The sequence below is a fragment of the Neophocaena asiaeorientalis genome, unplaced genomic scaffold (assembly GCF_003031525.2).
Source record: "Neophocaena asiaeorientalis asiaeorientalis breed wild unplaced genomic scaffold, Neophocaena_asiaeorientalis_V1.1 scaffold40, whole genome shotgun sequence".
NCBI classification, from domain to species: domain Eukaryota; kingdom Metazoa; phylum Chordata; class Mammalia; order Artiodactyla; family Phocoenidae; genus Neophocaena; species Neophocaena asiaeorientalis.
Window position 1 is genome coordinate 4,058,038 of NW_020185335.1, and position 17,542 is coordinate 4,075,579.

At 41.0% G+C, this 17,542-nt stretch overlaps 2 protein-coding genes across 4 annotated transcripts in view; one reads left to right on the forward strand and one right to left on the reverse strand.

The window, feature by feature from the left end:
- CFDP1 (chromatin remodeling protein CFDP1) overlaps positions 1–11,291 on the reverse strand; it is a 136,579-nt gene extending 125,288 nt beyond the window's left edge. For 2 of the 3 annotated variants that reach the window (XM_024735521.1, XM_024735520.1), the window contains exons 1-4: positions 11,051–11,259; positions 3,116–3,233; positions 1,146–1,365; positions 697–824 (exon numbers count right to left, since the gene is read on the reverse strand). In XM_024735521.1, the coding sequence (XP_024591289.1) occupies positions 697–824; positions 1,146–1,365; positions 3,116–3,233; positions 11,051–11,114 (530 nt within the window). In that variant the 5' untranslated portion in view covers positions 11,115–11,259. Of the gene's footprint in view, positions 1–696; positions 825–1,145; positions 1,366–3,115; positions 3,234–11,050 lie in introns of all 3 variants that reach the window. The other variant, XM_024735519.1, reaches the window with a different exon arrangement.
- Positions 11,292–11,741: 450 nt separating this feature from the next.
- On the forward strand, positions 11,742–13,523 carry LOC112393461 (tigger transposable element-derived protein 1). The gene has a single exon (XM_024735712.1). The coding sequence runs from the start codon at positions 11,742–11,744 to the stop codon at positions 13,521–13,523; it is 1,782 nt and encodes a 593-aa protein (XP_024591480.1).
- The last annotated feature ends 4,019 nt before the right edge of the window (positions 13,524–17,542 follow it).

Here is a 17,542-nt window from a genome sequence, read left to right on the forward strand (position 1 = left end):
GAGTATCAACTTTAGGGGAAATTATATTTACAGAGAATAAACAAGTCTAATTAATTACTGTCAAGGAAAATAAATGTGACCATCTATAAAATTGACTGGCAGGCACTTCATCTGTTCTTGTCCAGCTCTAAATTACAGATCTGCTGTTTTCATATTAAAATTTTAAATAAATGGGGAAAAAGAAATTCCAGTCATGTGGCTCTCATCTAGAACGGCCAAGAGTATTAAGCCTATAATGTTTTTCTAAACTAGTAACAAACCTATGAATCAATTAAAAAAATAATATTAAGATGAGGAAATAATATCAGAATCAAATTTCTCTCCAGGTACTTTCAATTCTCACCTGATTTCAAAGGTTTCACTGGGGCTTATACACCAAAGTTAAGGGAAGTAATAAAGGGAGAAATAGCCAGTCACAAAGCAAGGCATGAGTAAGTGAAACCAAATACTTAACTCTTACATTTTCTTGTTTCTGTTCAGCCAACCACTTCATAGTGCCCCCAACTACATTACCATATGTAACAGGACCTTTCTCATATTCCCTGATAATCAATGGAACCACTATTTTCCTTGAGTTCAAATATAAATCTTCCACAATATTAAGATGGGTTGGAATGAGGACAGATGTCTAACACCATTTAGAAAGATGCTCCTTTTTAAAAGTACTAGTTTTGAAGTTTGTGAATGTCATCTTACCTGACTTCTTCACCAGCAAAATCAAACACCTTGGTAATTTTAACTTTTTCTGTTTCTTTAGGTTTCTCTAGCTCTTCTGCTTTGACCAACAATTTACTTGAACTTGTCTCTTCAGCCTCCTCTCCTCTCTATGAAAAAAGAAGTGTAATCAGTTTCATATAAGGATGAAAACTAAAAGATCCATCCAAACATGTTGTTTCCAGCTATCCTTAAATATTTCATCTCTAAACAGCTAAATGCTTATTGAAATTTTATTTAATTAGAAAGGCTTGTGTTTCCTACCATAGGGAATGCTGCTTTGCTTTTCACTTAGTAGAGTTACTATTAAAAGGCATCTAGTCTGATTTCTGTTGTAAGCCTCAAATCTCAGTTTCCAAATTTAAAAAATCTATCTGGGGAACTTCCGGCATTTCTGGCAAAGCATTCATCCCATTCATCTATTAACTTACTTTAACTTGTGTACGCAGAGGCACTTTTGATTTTGGTCCTACGTCATTGAGGAAGCTGGCCCATAGTTCATCTTCCTTCTTTTTCTTTGCATCCTCTGACTCAATGCCTTTTTCTGGCTCTGCAGCTGCATCTTCTTCCTCACTACTACTTCCTCCAGATTCCTCATTGGCATCCTCCTCGTCCTCTTCTTCTAATGAGAGGCCACCTTGTTTTCTCTTCCTAATCACCAACAGTCACAAGGAAAAGGAAAGACAAGACAAACAGGCAAAATAATTTCAGTTATCCCTTCCTGAATTCCAAACATAATGTTGCAAATATCAGAAAACTTTTAAATCTGGGGACTACTGGTTAACACACCTGATAGGGGAAGTGGGAGAGGTAAGCTGAGATTCTGTGGAAGAAAAAAAGAACTGAGCTCTTACAGTTAGCATTTTCCCAAAGCATTTAGAATCAAAATACAGTGTTCTACTTCTAAGTTAGGACCAGCTGTTTTCACCAAGAAAATACCCAAAATCACCTCACAGAATCAATCTGTTCAGAAAGAGGTTCTAATAACATACATATTCCTGGTATTTTTGACTTTTTAAAAGTCACTCCATGAAAAAAAAAAAAAAAAAACAGTCACTCCATGTGGGGAACAGAGATTGAAGAGAGCCTCAGATTTATTTGCACTGTTTCTTCCCAGAGTTCTGAGGGGGTGGGGAATGGGGAATCCATGTTCCTTCCCACCTTCTGAAGATATGAAAGCTGGAATATACAAAAGCCAAGGATAAAAGAACTGGGTCCAAGACTTAAAAGAGTAAACTGCTTCTTAAGACTATTCTGACTTCAAGTGAATCACCTAATTCTCAAAATTCTCTTTCTACAATCTCATTTTTGCTTCAATGTCCAGGAAGACAGAAACACCAATCAAAGAGAATTAAAGACTTGTATTGAAAGACTCCCTTTTTGAGTTAAATAACTTGTCAGAATTTTCATAATTTTTGGTGGGAGTGCAATTCAGTACCAGGCTTATAGAAGGTAATTTGTCTATACTTATAATTTTTTTTTAACTACATATAACACTGGGTCAAACAATTCTACTTCTACAGATCTAATTTACAAATATACATGTGTACAAAGACACATAAGAAGAATATTCACTGCAGTCTTATTTGATGTAGTAAAGATGAGGACAATCTAAAGGTCTCTCAATAAAGGAATGTTTAAATAAAGTAAGGTCTGTCCAGTAATGTAACACTACGCTGAAAAGAAAAAGGTATAGCTAAATATACTGCCATAGTATCATCTCCAAGATGTGAAATAAGGAAAGTGAGAAATGATATGCAGAGTATGCTATTCATTTTTTTTTTTTTTTTTAAGAGTAGGGAATTCCCTGGCGGTCCAGTTGTTAGGACTTCCCATGCTTCCACTGCAGGGGGCGTGGGTTCGATCCCTGGTCAGGTCAAGTAAGATCCCGCGAGCCGCATGGCCAAAAAAAGAAAAAGTAGGAAATACATATATACATGATCGTACATACACAGAATTATCTCTGGTAACATAATTCTTCTGAGACAAAGCAACAAGGGCTAGAGATGGGGTACATATTTTTTGTAGCAATTGCTTTTTTCTTTTCTTTTGGTCGAACCACGCAGCTTGTGGGATCTTAGTTCCCTGACCAGGGATTGAACCCAGGCCCTGGCATTGGAAAGGCAGAGTTCTAACCCCTGGACTGCCAGGGAATTCCCGGGTTTTCAATTTTAAACCAGGTGCACATATTACCTATTAACTTTTTTAAATTAAAGCTCAAAAAATTTTAAAGCTTGCCAGAGAATAAGAATTTAATCCTAAAATGTCACCAAATATTTCCCTCAATGAGAAAAAGGTTAGAAACCATGGCAGTAAGAAATCTATCATGAGACCAATCCCAGCAATCTGGAAGGTTATGACAACAGCCCCTGACTTCTAAGGGCCTTGAGGGCAGCATCACCTGGTCGGAATGCTCTGAGACTTTCTTTTTCTCTCTTTGGTTTTCTGTGTCTGCTCTTCACCATCCACTTCATCTTCCTTCACTAATTCATTTACATCATCTTCACTATACTCTCCACCTGAAATCACATAACAGGGTTGGTCAGACAGACAGGAATAAAGGTTTTCACACCAAGATGAGACATTTTCATTAAGAAAAAAATGTAGTACTTTCCTCTGTTCTTCACCAGACTAAAATAGCATTTCCTGAGGGACGTCTTCCCTATTCCTGAAGACTAGGCTAAGTTCTCCTATTCTAGGCCTCCAGGGCAGTCCATATTTCCCTCCTTAACGCACCCCACTTATATTTAATGCTTGCAATTTCTGCTACGCTCCACACACCATGAAAACTAATGAAAATCGCTATCTGTAAGGGTCAAGGCAGAAGACAGTGGGGTAAGCAGGGGCAGCAGAAGCAAGAGTTCTCAGTGTTTATTGCTCCACAGAATTCCAAAAATCTCTTAAATTGAGCAAAGTTTAAATAAACAAACATAACCAAACTGATAACACAAGCCACAAAGAAAGGATTTACTCCAAGGATTTTATTTATTTATTTTTTTTTAATGAATTTATTTATTTATTTTTGGCTGTGTTGGGTCTTCGTTGCTATGTGCAGGCTTTCTCTAGTTGCAGTGAGCGGGGGCTACGCTTCGTTGCGGTGCTCGGGCTTCTCATCGCGGTGGCTTCTCTTGTTGCAGAGCACGGGCTCTAGCCACACAGGCTTCAGTAGTTGCAGCTTGCAGGCTCAGTAGTTAGGCTTCAGTAGTTGCAGCTTGCAGGCTCAGTAGTTGTGGCACATGGGCTTAGTTGCTCTGCGGCATCTTCCCAGACCAGGGATCGAACCCGTGTCCCCTGCATTGGCAGGCGGATTCTCAACCACTGCGCCACTAGGGAAGCCCCTCCAAGAACTTTAGAAACAGTATTTTGACTGTTCATCCTTAGCAAGATGCATTCTAAAGACCAAAAAAGTTCTATTCCTAGTAGTAACATTGGTGTTGGTATTTTGAAACTGTTCCTTTTATTATAGGTAAAAGAAAGTTAAGTAATTATACTAATCTTGTTAGGAATCCAGAACTTCACAGTAAGAAATGACACACAATTATAAAACCAAAGAAATTAAGTGAAAACAAATGTTAAAACTGAACTTAAAATTCAGAACTCTTAACTCTTTTTAAGATAAATATTTTCTAGCTCTGTTCACTTAAATGGCATAGAAGCAATGTCACTCTAGTAGCAACGAGCATTTCTTTAAAGTTCAGATTGTATTCTTTGATATGACTCAAAACAAAAATGGCTCCCTGAAAGGCCAGCTAATTTCAGGTCTGAGGGAAGGAACGCACAAGGTGAAATGGGGGCATTTTGCTGTGCCAGAAAGCCAGGTAGTTATTTAAGAATAATGGGTCACGTTAAAAGGATATAAGATCCAGCTTGAAAGAACTTTTAGTGGCCAAAAGTGATGACCTGACCATTAAAACGAATAACTGTTAGACTGAAACACACTGAATCGATAAAAAACTGTGACACCTTTATGATATATTTTTTTAAAAGACAGAAAAAATTATTTGTACCAGGGTTTCCCTGGTGGCGCAGTGGTTAAGAATCCACCTGCCAATGCAGGGAACACGGGTTCGAGCCCTGGCAGGAAGATCCCACATGCCGCGGAGCAACTAAGCCCGTGCACCACAACTACTGAGCCTGCACTCTACAGCCCGCGAGCCACAACTACTGAGCCCACGTGCCACAACTACTGAAGCCCGTGCACCTAGAGCCCGTGCTCCTCAACAAGAGAAGCCACCACAATGAGAAGCCTGCACACGTCAGTGAAGAATAGCCCCCGCTGGACGCAACTAGAGAAAGCCCATGCGCAGCAACGAAGACCCAACAGCCAAAAATAAATAAATTAATTAATTTTAAAAATTATTTGCACCATTTTAGGTTACTATTAAGATTACTCCCTATTTTGAAAATTGGAAATTAAGGGAAATGAATTAAACATTTATCCTGCCCCACTAATGAGGAAAAGCTACACTTTCAGAAGAACATCAACCAATAAATGTAGAAGAACCACAAAATTAGAAAACCATCACTCTCACACTCAAATGATAGTAGTAATTTAGGCAAGGATTATCAAGTAATGTTAAAAAACAATTTAAGTTTTAACGATTAAGTATACTACCACACAGAATACTTTCCAATTCTAAGAAAAAATCATTACAAAACAGAAGGACCAAACTCTCATCATTCTGATCCAGAAGTCACAACCATGGGAATTAACCAGGTATTTTGTGTTTTCTGATGTTATGCATTATGAAACACTCAAGTCATCTATAATTTATTTTAGCTAAAATTATTTCATTTGAATCCACCAAGTATTTAGATCTAACTTCCAATTTAATGAAAATTCAAGGGACGAAGGAACAACCTAATACCATGAGGGAGCAACCAGACAAAATCAGAAGGTGAGACATTCTGCAGGACATACAGCCTGATCTCCTAAGCCAATCTAAGTCACAGAAACAGGAGTGTGCTAGATTTAAACAGATTTAAGGGATAGAACAACTGGATGATACATGTAGTCCTGAACTCAACGGTGATTTAAACAAAAAAGCTAAAGCCATTTTTGAGTCAACAAGGAAAACCTGAATATGGTTTGTATATTAAATGAGCTGAAAGTTTACTGAAATGGACAGGGACAGAATGTTCACTGAAAAGAGCAGGTTACAAAGTAACATGAAAAAACTATGATTTCTGGTTGGGGAAAAATACAAATAACTACAGCCGGGTATAGAAAAAAGATCAGAGTGGGTTTCACTAAGGGACCAATACTGATAATCTCTGGGTGGTAGGAATGGAATGATTCTGATTTTTTATGTTTAATTGCCTGCATTTTCTAATTTTCTACAAAGTTCATGCACTGCTTTTGTAATAATATATAGCTATTTTTCTTCATAAAAATGGGTGAATGTTGTAGACAGTTGAGACAAAGAGATGCATATGGCTCTGGATCTTAAACATGAAAAAAGATGCTCAATCTCACTGATAAGAAAAAAGCAAATTTTAAATTACACAAACAACCACAAAAATCATGCAGTTACTCTAAGAGTAAGAAACAGAATAACAACCCTATAGACAAAAAAAGCACAAAATGAACAAATCTTTTTTTAATTGAAACTCCAAAGACTCAGAGCTTCCATCACCTTTTCAGTCTCCCATGCTTAATTTAAATATGAGTCAAACTGAATCACCAAAAAAATCTGAGAAAGTGTCTAACATAATAATGCCCAACACATATGTACAGGGTGAATAAAATCACCTTAGCGGAAAGAGATTGTTTCCTCATTCTATCAGGCTAGCATTATTTGATACCAAAGCCAGGCAAGGAAATTACAAGAAAACTACAGACCAACATCCCTCATAAACAGATGCAAAACTCCTCAACAAAATTCAGTAATGTAGAAAAAGAATAATACATCAGGACCAAGTAAGTTTTATTCCAGAAATAAAAGGCTGTTCAAAAATTTTAAATCAATCACTGTAATTCATCACATTAACAGATAAAAGAAGAAAAACCACACATCAACAGATGGAGAAAAAGCATTTGACAAAATTCACCTCTCAGCAGATTAAGAATAGAGGGAATTTCTTTAACCTAATAAAACACATTAGGGGCAGTATATGCAGACTGCCAGGATTCAAATCCCAGCCCAGCTACTATCTAGCTGAGTGACTTTGGGTTCCTCAGTTTCTTCATGTGTGAAATGGAGAGCACAATAGCACATACTTGATAACGTTATGTGATTGAGTTAGTAATGAGTTAGACAATGTAAAGTGCTTAAAACACACACAAAAGGCATCTATGAAAAACCTATAGCTAACATTATACCAAGTGGTGAAACAGTGATGCTTTCTCCTTAAGACTGGGAACAAGTAAAGGATATCCACTCTCACCTGTCCTATTCAATATTACTTTGGAAGTCTATACTAAGTACAATAAGGCAAGCAAAAGAAATAAAAGGTATGCCTATTGGAAAAGAGGAAATAAAACTGTTTCTATACACAGACAATATGATCTAATTTGGGGGGGGAGGGGAGGGTAAAGGTGGCCTTGGAACTGTTAATTTTAGCGGCAGTTACATAACTCTAAGCATTTGTCAAAAATCCACAGAACAGTATAATGAAGAATGAATTTTACCATGCATAAGTTAAAAGTAAAAAAATTTAAAGCATTATTATTATTTGATAGGTAAGAAGTGGATTTATTTAGAGAGATACACATTCCATAGGGAGAATGCGGACCGTCTCTAAAGGCAAGAGCGGTCCCAGGGCATGGCGTCGTCTTGGAAAGTGAGAGCAGTCATGGGAGAAACACGCTCCACAGAGTGTGGGCCGGCTGAGAAGGGAAGAGGCCTTAAAGCATTAATAATACCCACAGAGCAATAAGATACTGCACACATGAAACAAGAACATGATGCTATTTAAAATTTGTGAAAAAACAAAAGTTATTCAAAATTAAAAATATCCAAGGGCCAGATTCAACACTGATACAAGAAAACAAAGCACATGCTGCCCAGTGGCTTCTGGAAGTTCCTGGTCCACTAGCTCAAAGAGCTTGAAGTGCTGCTGATGGGCAACAAATCCTACGGTGCTGAGACTACTCCCAATATCTCCTCCAAGAACCCCAAAGTCACTGTGGAAAGAGCCGCCCACCTGGCCATCTGAGTCACCAATCCCAATGCCAGGCTGCACAGCAAAGAAAATGAACAGACAGCTCGTGTACACACTGCACTTGTGTTAATAAAAGCCATAAAACTCTGGGGGAAAAATGTAAAGACAAAAAAAACTCAACAGAGGAGTTAGATGGTAAAATACTGAAATACTCCCATAAAGTGAAACAGAAATCAAAGGGTTAGAAAATAGAGAATAAAAATAGAGGAAGGGACTTCCCTGGTGGTCCAGTGGCTAAGACTCCCCACTCCCAATGGAGGGGGCCTGGGTTCGATCCCTGGTCAGGGAACTAAATCACACATGCCGCAACTAAAGACTCCGCATGCTGCAACTGAAAGATTCCAGGTGCCACAACTAAAAGATCCCACACCCGGAGACGAAGATCCCATGTGCTGTAGCTAAGACCCGGCACAGCTAAATAAATACATACTTACATACATACTTCATACATACATAAATAAATAAAAAATTTTTTAAAGTTTATCAAAAAAAAAAAAGTACAGGAAAATAGAACCAGTCCATAAGGTCTAACATAAGATTCAACACATAAATAATGATGATTCCAAAAAAATGAAATGGAGAAAACTGTCCCCCCAAATTTAAAAAGTTCCAGAAGTGACTTCCCTGGTGGCGCAGTGGTTGAGAATCCCCCTGCCAATGCAGGGGACACAGGTGCGATCCCTGGCCTCGGAAGATCCCACATGCCGCAGAGCAACTAAGCCAGGGTGCCACAACTACTGAGCCTGCGCTCTAGAGCCCTCAAGCCACAACTATTGAGCCCATATGCCGCAACTACTGAAGGCTGCGTGCAGGGCCTGTGCTCCGCAACAAAGAGTAGCACCCGCGAGGCAACAAAGACCCAACGCAGCCAAAAAAAAAAAAAAAAAAAAGTTCCAGAAGGCCCAGCAGAACAGATGAAAACAGACTCATACCAAGGTACAGTATATCACTGTGAAATATCAGAAAATATCAGAAACAAAGAGACAATTCTATCAACTTCCAGAGACAAATTTTATATAAATGAGGAAAAGTTACCGACAAGAGACTTTTTAATAAAAACACTGGAAACTTAGAAAATAATGGAGGAATATCTTTAAAATTCAGATAGAAAATTATTATTATAGAATGCAGAATTACTATTACAGAACACAGAATTCTATACCAAATTAGTAATCATGCCTGGGGGTCAATATTTCACTATTTTTAGATAGTCGAGGTCTCAAAAAAAAAAGTTTCTAAAAAAATGCATCTTTCCTCAAGAAGTTATTTGAGGATTTATCCTCATTTTGGTGAAACACACCAAGAAAGAAGACATCATGGGACCCAAGGAACAGGGAATCCAAGAGAAAATGGAGGTAAAAGGAACATCCAGAGTGGTGGTGATGATGGAAAATCTTAGGTTTCAAAAACCAAGACAAATTGGAGCAGGTCAGACGGCAAAGATGGACTTCAAAAAGTGAAAGATTATCTAATGAATCTAAATATCTTGGGAGATGATTTAGACAATTTTGAAAGTTCCAGATCAAATCAGTAGTAAGTACATAGACTAAGCAACAACAACAAAATGGCAATTATTAACTCCACAGAAAACTAGTGCAGGAAAAGCAATAACTAACTGTATATACCACATGGTCAGGCCTGAACAAGATGTCCACAAAGTAATTACAAAAAAAGGAAATAATACCAGTCTAACCCAAATTTCACATAGGAACATTGGCAGGCTGGGGAGTTGGGGAGGGTCTGAAGGTGAAACGGTGAGACTAAAGAGGGTGTTAAAATAACACCTAACATGGATGGGTTAAGTCAACAGACAATGGAAGTACCAAATTTTAAACATAGAAAACAGTTTCATGGGCTTCCTTGGTGGCGCAGTGGTTGAGAATCTGCCTGCCAATGCAGGGGACACGGGTTCGAGCCCTGGTCTGGGAAGATCCCACGTGCCGCGGAGCAACTAGGACCGTGAGCCACAACTACTGAGCCTGCACGTCTGGAGCCTGTGCTCCGCAACAAGAGAGGCCGCGGTAGTGAGAGGCCCGCGCATCGCGATGAAGAGTGGCCCCCGCTTGCCGCAACTAGAGAAAGCCCTCGCACAGAATCGAAGACCGAACACAGCCAAAAATAAATAATAAATAAATTAAAAAAAAAAAAAAGTTTCTTCTGGGGAGGACTGACAGGTATGAGGGGTGATGGAAACGGTTGTTTCAAAAATAAGCCTTTCAAAAATATTTGACTATTTTGAAACAGGCGCATGCATAACTCTGATTAAAATGAAAACTAGTTTTCAAATGATCACACTGGCCGATACCGAAGACCAACGTTGGTGGACAAGAATGGAACCCAGGAAACCAACTGGGAAGCTATGGCGAGTCTTAGTGTTAATGGTAGTTCAGTAAGAGCGAGATTGGTGAGGAACTGATCAGAAATTAACCTTCTACGCAGACGCAAACAGAACTTAATGATTGGTTAGACCAAAACAGTGAGAATAAGGACAACTCCCAAGGTTTTGTTTTGTTTTTAACCTGAGCTACTGTACGGGCAGATACTTCTAATGAGATGGGGAAGCCTGCGGAAGGTGCAGGAGGGCGGAAGGGGTAGGTTTGGGTGACATTTACTTTGGCCCGGTTCGGTTTTAGAAGCCTATACAAAAACAAAAAATCCAAGGTCTGATCAGAGAGCAATGGGTATAGACGTTGCAAAGAGGCAAAGGGCATCATTATGTGAACTTTTTAACAACCAGATCCCTTTTGAGAACAGCAAGTGAAGAGACCTATCTGGAACGTGATGCTAGCTAGCAATTCTCTGGGGACGGAAGGCCTGGCGATAAGACTGCCTTTCAGAAGATTTCAGGGCTGGTAAGGGTACGCGATGACCGACCACCGCCAGCTTCACCAGAGGCAGAGCGGAGTTCACGTGCCGGTTCCCGCGCTCCGAGAGGCGGCGGCGGCCGAAGCCAGGCCGTGAGGAGCAGCTGCGAGAGACGTCCCCGTGCACACTTCCTGGGCCACGGGGCCCGCACGGTGCAAGCAGGCGGGCGAGGGCGCGGGGCGGGGACGCTTGAGGCCCGCGCCACGCGGCCACTGGGCCACCGGGCCCACGAACGCCGGGCAAAGCGCCCCTCACGTGAGGCGCGGGGCGGGACAAGCCGCCCCTCGCCTCAGGTGGAATCGCTCACCGGATGGCACGTAGTCTTCGTCCTCCTCCGAGGTGGAGAAGTCTTCGGAGTCGAATTCCTCCATGTCGCTGCCGCGCGGGGCGAACACAGCCGCAGCAGCTACCCCCAACGGCAAAGCTCTAGGGAGAGACCATAGATAGAGCTGCTGCAGGGGCGGCGGTAGCTGGGGTGGCGGTAGCTGGGGTGGCCCCCGCAGCGTACGCAAAGGCGCAAAGAGTGCTACGTAATCAAAATGCGACACTTCCGGGCCAAAGCCCCGGGCTTGACGCTGCTGTGGCGGTTGGCGGAACACGGGCTCCGTGCTGAAGCGGTGCATGCTGGAACTTGTAGTCCCCAGTGCTACCAGACGCTTTGATTTAGTAAATATGCTTAAACGAAATTTGTTTTGTCCACGGGAATACAGGTGACCTTCGTTATTCACCGGTTGGTATTTTTGTATTCTCTTACTTGTTAAAATTTACTGTCACCCCAAAAATCAATATTCGCGGTGCTTTCTGGGGTTATTCGCGGACATGCGCAGAGAGTGAAAGTTTTGAGTCAACCAGTGGTGGCTTGTACCGACGTTGGAGGCAGATGATCCGCTATCTTGCTTCGGCTCTCGTACTCTAAATAAGTGTCCTCTTCGCAATCTGTTTAGTGCCGCGTTTTTCTGCATTTTTTGTGCTTTTTGTTGGTGATTTCGCTGTTTAAAATGACCCCTGAGCGTAGTGCTGCGGTGCTGCCTAGTGTTCCTAAGCGCAAGAAGGCTGTGATGTGCCTTATGGAGAAAATACGTGTGTTGGATAAGCTTCGTTCAGGCATGAGTTGTAGTGCTGTTGGCCGTGAGTTCAACGTTAATGAGTCAACAATCCGGTACATCAAGAAAAAGGAAAAGGAAATTCGCCGATCTGTACGTGAGGCTGCTCCGGAGAGTGCTAAAGTGACATCTATAGTGCGTGAGGAAGCTATGGAAAAGATGGAAAAGCGGCTCAATTTGTGGATCCATGAGATGACAACCGATAAAAAAGGTGTGGTGGACAGCATTGTTGTGAGGCTGAAAGCCAAAGAAATTTACGGTCACGTTACCCAGGGTCAGAAAAACGTGAAACCCTTCTCGGCTAGCGCTGGCTGGCTTGCACGTTTCAAAAGGCGATATGGTGTGAGTAATGTTAAGCTTGCAGGTGAGGCAAGTTCTGCAGATCAGGAGGCTGCGGAAGAATTTAAAAAATACCTGCTAAGTGTTATTCAGGAAAAGGGGTACGTGGAAGAGCAGGTTTTCAATGCTGATGAGACTGGCCTATTTTACAAAGACGTTGGCAAAAGAACCTATATAACGCAAATGGCCTCCAAAGCCCCTGGTTTTAAATCATTCCAGGATTATGCAACCCTGCTTTTGTGCGCCAATGCCAAGGGCGACTTTAAGTGCAAACCCCTAATGGTGTACAGAGCTCCAAGTTCACAAGCACTTAAAGGGAAAAGCGTGAATCATATGCCGGTCCATTGGAGGTGGAACAAAAAAGCATGGATGACTTCTGATTGGTTCCACAGCTGCTTCATACCAGAAGTTGAATACTATCTCCAGGAGAGAAACCTTGCCTTCAAGATTTTGTTAATTTTGGATAATGCCCCAGTCCATTGCTGTGAAGAACTCAAAAATGCCCACCCCAACGTAGAAGTTCTTTTCATGCCCCCAAATACTACGTCTCTCATCCAACCCCTGGATCAGGGCATAATAAAAGCCTTCAAGGCGCACTATACTAGGGAGCTTTATAGCAAGGCTTTTGAGGCTCTCAAAGCCAACAAGGAGACTACCATGATGGACTATTGGAAGTCAGTCACTATACGCAACGTTATTGATTATGTTGGCACAGCATGGGACAACATCAAGCAGGCTACTATCAATAATTGTTGGAAAAATGTTTGGCCGGACTGTGTAGAAAATTTTGAAGGCTTTGAAGGTGTTACAGAAAGTATAAAGAACAGTGTCAAAAACATAATGCATATCGCATGGCAAATAAGTGGAGAAGGCTTTGATGACATGAGAGAAGAAGATGTGGAGGAAATTTTGGCAGAGAAGGCAGTAGAACCCACCAACGAAGACTTGGACGAGATGGCAAAACAAGGCGTTGGAGTCAGTGATGATGAAGATGTTGATGAAAGTCAGCCTAAGAGTCCAGGAATTGTCCCTCTTACAGCGGCCAAAATATCAGAATGGAACTCTGCCTTGGAAACAATTTTCAGTGACATGGAAGAGTGTGACCCTATGCTTGATCGCAGCCTCAAATTTAAGCGCTTAGCCTCCTGTGCATTTGCCCCCTATGCCGAGATGCTTAAAGATTTGAGGCAAAAAGCCAGGCAGACGGGGTTGACCCAATTTTTGGAGCCAGTTTGGGGGGGAAAATTGCCGACTCCATCAACAAGTGGTGAGAGCCAAACCTCTGAGGTTGAACTGACGGATGTCAACCTGCCACCCTCTTCCTCTTCTGCAGAATGAGTTCCACCAACCTCTCCCTTGCTTTTTGTGGGGCAAGCCAAGGTCGAGAGGTTTAACCACACTGTGCACTGTGCCATCACACAGCCTGCAGCTCTATCAACAGTAAGATTTTAGTTAACATTTTTATAAAACTTTAAACGCTTCATCTTTCATTTTTTCAGGACTTTATTTGCATTACTGCACACTATATGGTATGTGTTTACAGTACTGTATGCATTTACTGTACATGAGTACTATATGTGTAGTGTGTGTCTGTATGACTGAGGGGGAGAGTCAAAGTAGTACAATCTGTTTTGTACATTACAGAAACATGCCGTCACTGAAATAATTGTTTCATTATAAACACTGCGTATCATTATTTGTAAGAAAGAGATATTAAATTCAGTGTCTTTGAACAGAAACACACATAAAGCAGGGTTATGTACTGATCAGTTGACGAAAATGGTACAACCAGAGACCCACAGGAACTCAACCCTGTGTTTCTGCTAACTGAGTGTGCACGGTGACCTTACAGTTATAAGTACTGCGAACGACAAGGATCAGCTCTATTCTGGAATTCAGACATCATCCACACCAGTCCTTCCTTCAAGTCAAGTTAATCCATATGGAAATACAACCATATATAATCCTTGTCATTTGGTCGGATTAAAAAATGTTAATTATAATCCAACTCTGAGAGGCAGTAATCAGATGCAAATGAGATATCATTGACTAACATCCTATTTGTTCAGGTTTGGGTTTTTTCAGCTGATAATTGCTCCCTGTTGATACTCTGGACTAGGGTCTGTGTCACCCAGTCTAGTGTTATCTAAATCAAGGAATAGATGAAACATGTCTGTGATTAAAAGGACATTATGGTGGCTTTATGCCAACAAGCTTTTTAAAACAGTCTGATTACAACATAGTTCCCACACCACAAAATTTACTCATTTAAAGTGCATAGTTCAATCATTTTAGTATATTCACAGACGTGCGCAACCATCACCACAGTCAATTTTGGAAGATTTTCATCACCCCAAGAAGGAACCTCTGACCAATTAGCAGTCACTTCCCATTTCTCCCCAATCCCCAGCTTTAGGCTAATCTTTCTGTCTCTATTTTCTTATTCTAGACATTTCATATAAATGGACTTATACAAGATGTGGTCTTTTGTGACTGTCTTCTTTCACTTAGCACATTTTCAAAGTTCATTCGTCTTAGGTATATACCTGTGGAACTGCTAGACCACATAGTAACTCTGTGCTTTACCTTTCAAGAAACTGTCAAACTGTTTCCCCAAGCAACCATTTCATACCCTCACCAGCAATTTCTGAAGTCTCCAATTTCTCCACAGCCTTGCCAGCACTCTATCTTTTTGATCATAACCATACCAGTGGGTGTGAAATGACATTTCATTATAGTTTTGATTTGCACGTCCCTGATGGCTAATGATGTTAAGCATCTATTCATGTCTTTATTGATCATGGTATGTGTTGTTTTGGAAAAATGTCTACTCAAGTCCTTTGCCCATTTTTTTAAAGACTTTTTTGATGTGGACCATTTTTAAAGTCTTTATTGACTTTGTTACAATATTGCTTCTGTTTTATGTTTTGGTTTTTTGGCAGCGAGGCATGTGGGATCTTAGCTCCCCAACCAGGGATTGAACCCGCGCCCACTGCATTGGAAGTGCAGAATCCTAGCCACTGGATCACCAAGGAAGTCCCCCTCTGCCCATTTTTAAATTGGGTTGTCTTTCTATTATTGAGTTCTAAGAGAGAGTTCTTTATATATTATAAACGCAAGTCTCTTATAAAGTATATGACTTGAAAATATTTCCTCCTGTAGGTGTCTTTTCACTTTCTTGATGGCATCCTTTGAAGCATAAAAATTTTTAATTTTGATGAAGTCCAGTTTATCTAGTTTTAGTCTAATGTCCCTCTTGCTTTGGGGGTTGTATCTAAGTAGGCTTTGCCTAACCCAACACAAAATTTACTCCTGTGTTCTTCTAAGAGTTTTATAGTTTTAGTTCTTACATTTAGGTCTATGACCCACTTCAGTAAATCTTATGTGAGAATAACAGAAAAATAGATGTGAAATTAGGACCCAGTATTTGGGACTTCACCATTCTTAGCCTCATTTTCCTTGGACAGCATAAATAAACCCTACAGTGACAAACTGGGATGTAGCCTTTTGCCCCATCCCTGGGGGCTGAGTATGGGGAAAAGGATACCCCAGAGTTCTTCAGCAGACTTTCTCCTCCATTATCCTACTTCTCCCACTCTCCTCTTTACAGATTACTAGCACTCCATACATTTGTTCAGATTTACAAAGTTTCTGACCACTTTATGGGTAACCAGGGAACTATTTTCTGTTGTGTCAAATAGTTTAGTAAAGAGGTCAAAAAATTGGTTAGCAGGCCAAATCCAGCATAAAGACATGCATTGTTCGACCTGAAAAGCATTTTACATGAAGTTAAATTAGCGGCCAGATGTGATATTATGATTTCACAGAAATATACATTTCATATACATTTTGGTCATTCAGATGACCAAAATGTGTTTCTCATATATATTTGGCCTTCACCCACAGTTCCTGGCTCACAGCTCCCAAAACCCCTGGAATTTCCTAAGTGTTGAGAGTGGTAAAGGTGTCTTGTGTTGTATGAATGACTTTTAGAAGCACCTAAGGATGGAGCTGGTTGCCAGGACAACTTACCGTGTGATTAGAGGATTGGAACTTTCAGTCCCCACATCCCCACACAGCCCTCCCCTGCCCCACCTCTCGGGAGAGGGGAGAGGGGCGACAAGTTGAATCAGTTCCCAATGGCCAGTGATTTAACGAATCATGCATATGTGATGGAGTCTCCATAAAACCCCAAAAGGACAGGGTTGAGAGCTTCCCAGTTAGTGAACACGTGGAAATTCGGGGAGAGTGGCACCCTTGGAGGGGGCATGGAAGCTCCACTCACCTTCCTCGTACCTTGCCCTGTGCATCTCTTCCATCCGGCTGTTCCTGAATTACATCCTCATGATAAACCAGTGATCTAGTATGGAAAATGTTTGAGTTCTGTAAGCCACTTTAACAAATTAATTGAACCCAATTTATAGCCAGTCGGTGAGAAGCACAGGTAACAGCCTGGACTTGCAACTGGCATCTCGAATCAGGGGGTGCAGTGGGAGTCGGTCTTGTAGGATTGAGCCCTTAACCTGTAGAATCTGGTGCTATCTCTGGGTAGTGTCAGAATTGAGTTGAATTGTTGGACACACTGCTGGTATCCAAGAATTGTTTGTTGGTTTGGGGAACTCCCAATATACCAGCACTTAAAAATTAAGAGATTTCAAATAAGCTAATTTCCAATTTCCTTTGAAAAACTGGAGAATCTGGCAACACTGGGCACATAATCCCACAAAATATCAATAGAAATAGGCTGGAACTGAGCAATGCCTTTAGACAAATCTCTCCAGCTGGCCACAGTACAAATCCCAACTCCCTACAAGTTTCCTGGTTCACTATTACCATGTTGTCTTGGTAATAATTTATGGGGTCCTTCCTGCCAAACTCAGCATCTTTAGCCCCTCATCCACCATAGTCTCTTTCCACTGTCTTGGGTTATCACCTTTTTAGAAAAGGTCCTCCTCCGTTTGGTCCTGGATACGTATCTTGGGGGCTTCTGGCTGAACTCTCATGTATCCTTCAGGGGTACTAGAAACCTGTATCTTGATCGAAGTGCTACCACTTCGCATTAAGTGTATAAATACATAAAAATTCATCAAGCTATACATTTAAGATTTGTGCACCTTACTGTATGTTACACCTCAATTTAAAAAAAAATTAGAGAGAGAATGGATGGGTAGTTTCCTACCAGACATTGTATGTCTGTCTGCAATGCCTGGAACTGCAGCAGTTATCTTGTGAACAGGGGGTAAGCTACCCAAATCAGACAATCCAATTTACTGAAAATGGCAAAGCAGAAAAAGATTTATGATGTCACAGAATACTAAACCAACCTCGGAGCCTCTCTTCATGTGGACTTACTACTG

Bases quoted from the DNA above. Each gene is read 5' to 3' on its own strand.
- LOC112393461 (XM_024735712.1), top strand. From the start codon at position 11,742: ATGACCCCTGAGCGTAGTGCTGCGGTGCTGCCTAGTGTTCCTAAGCGC.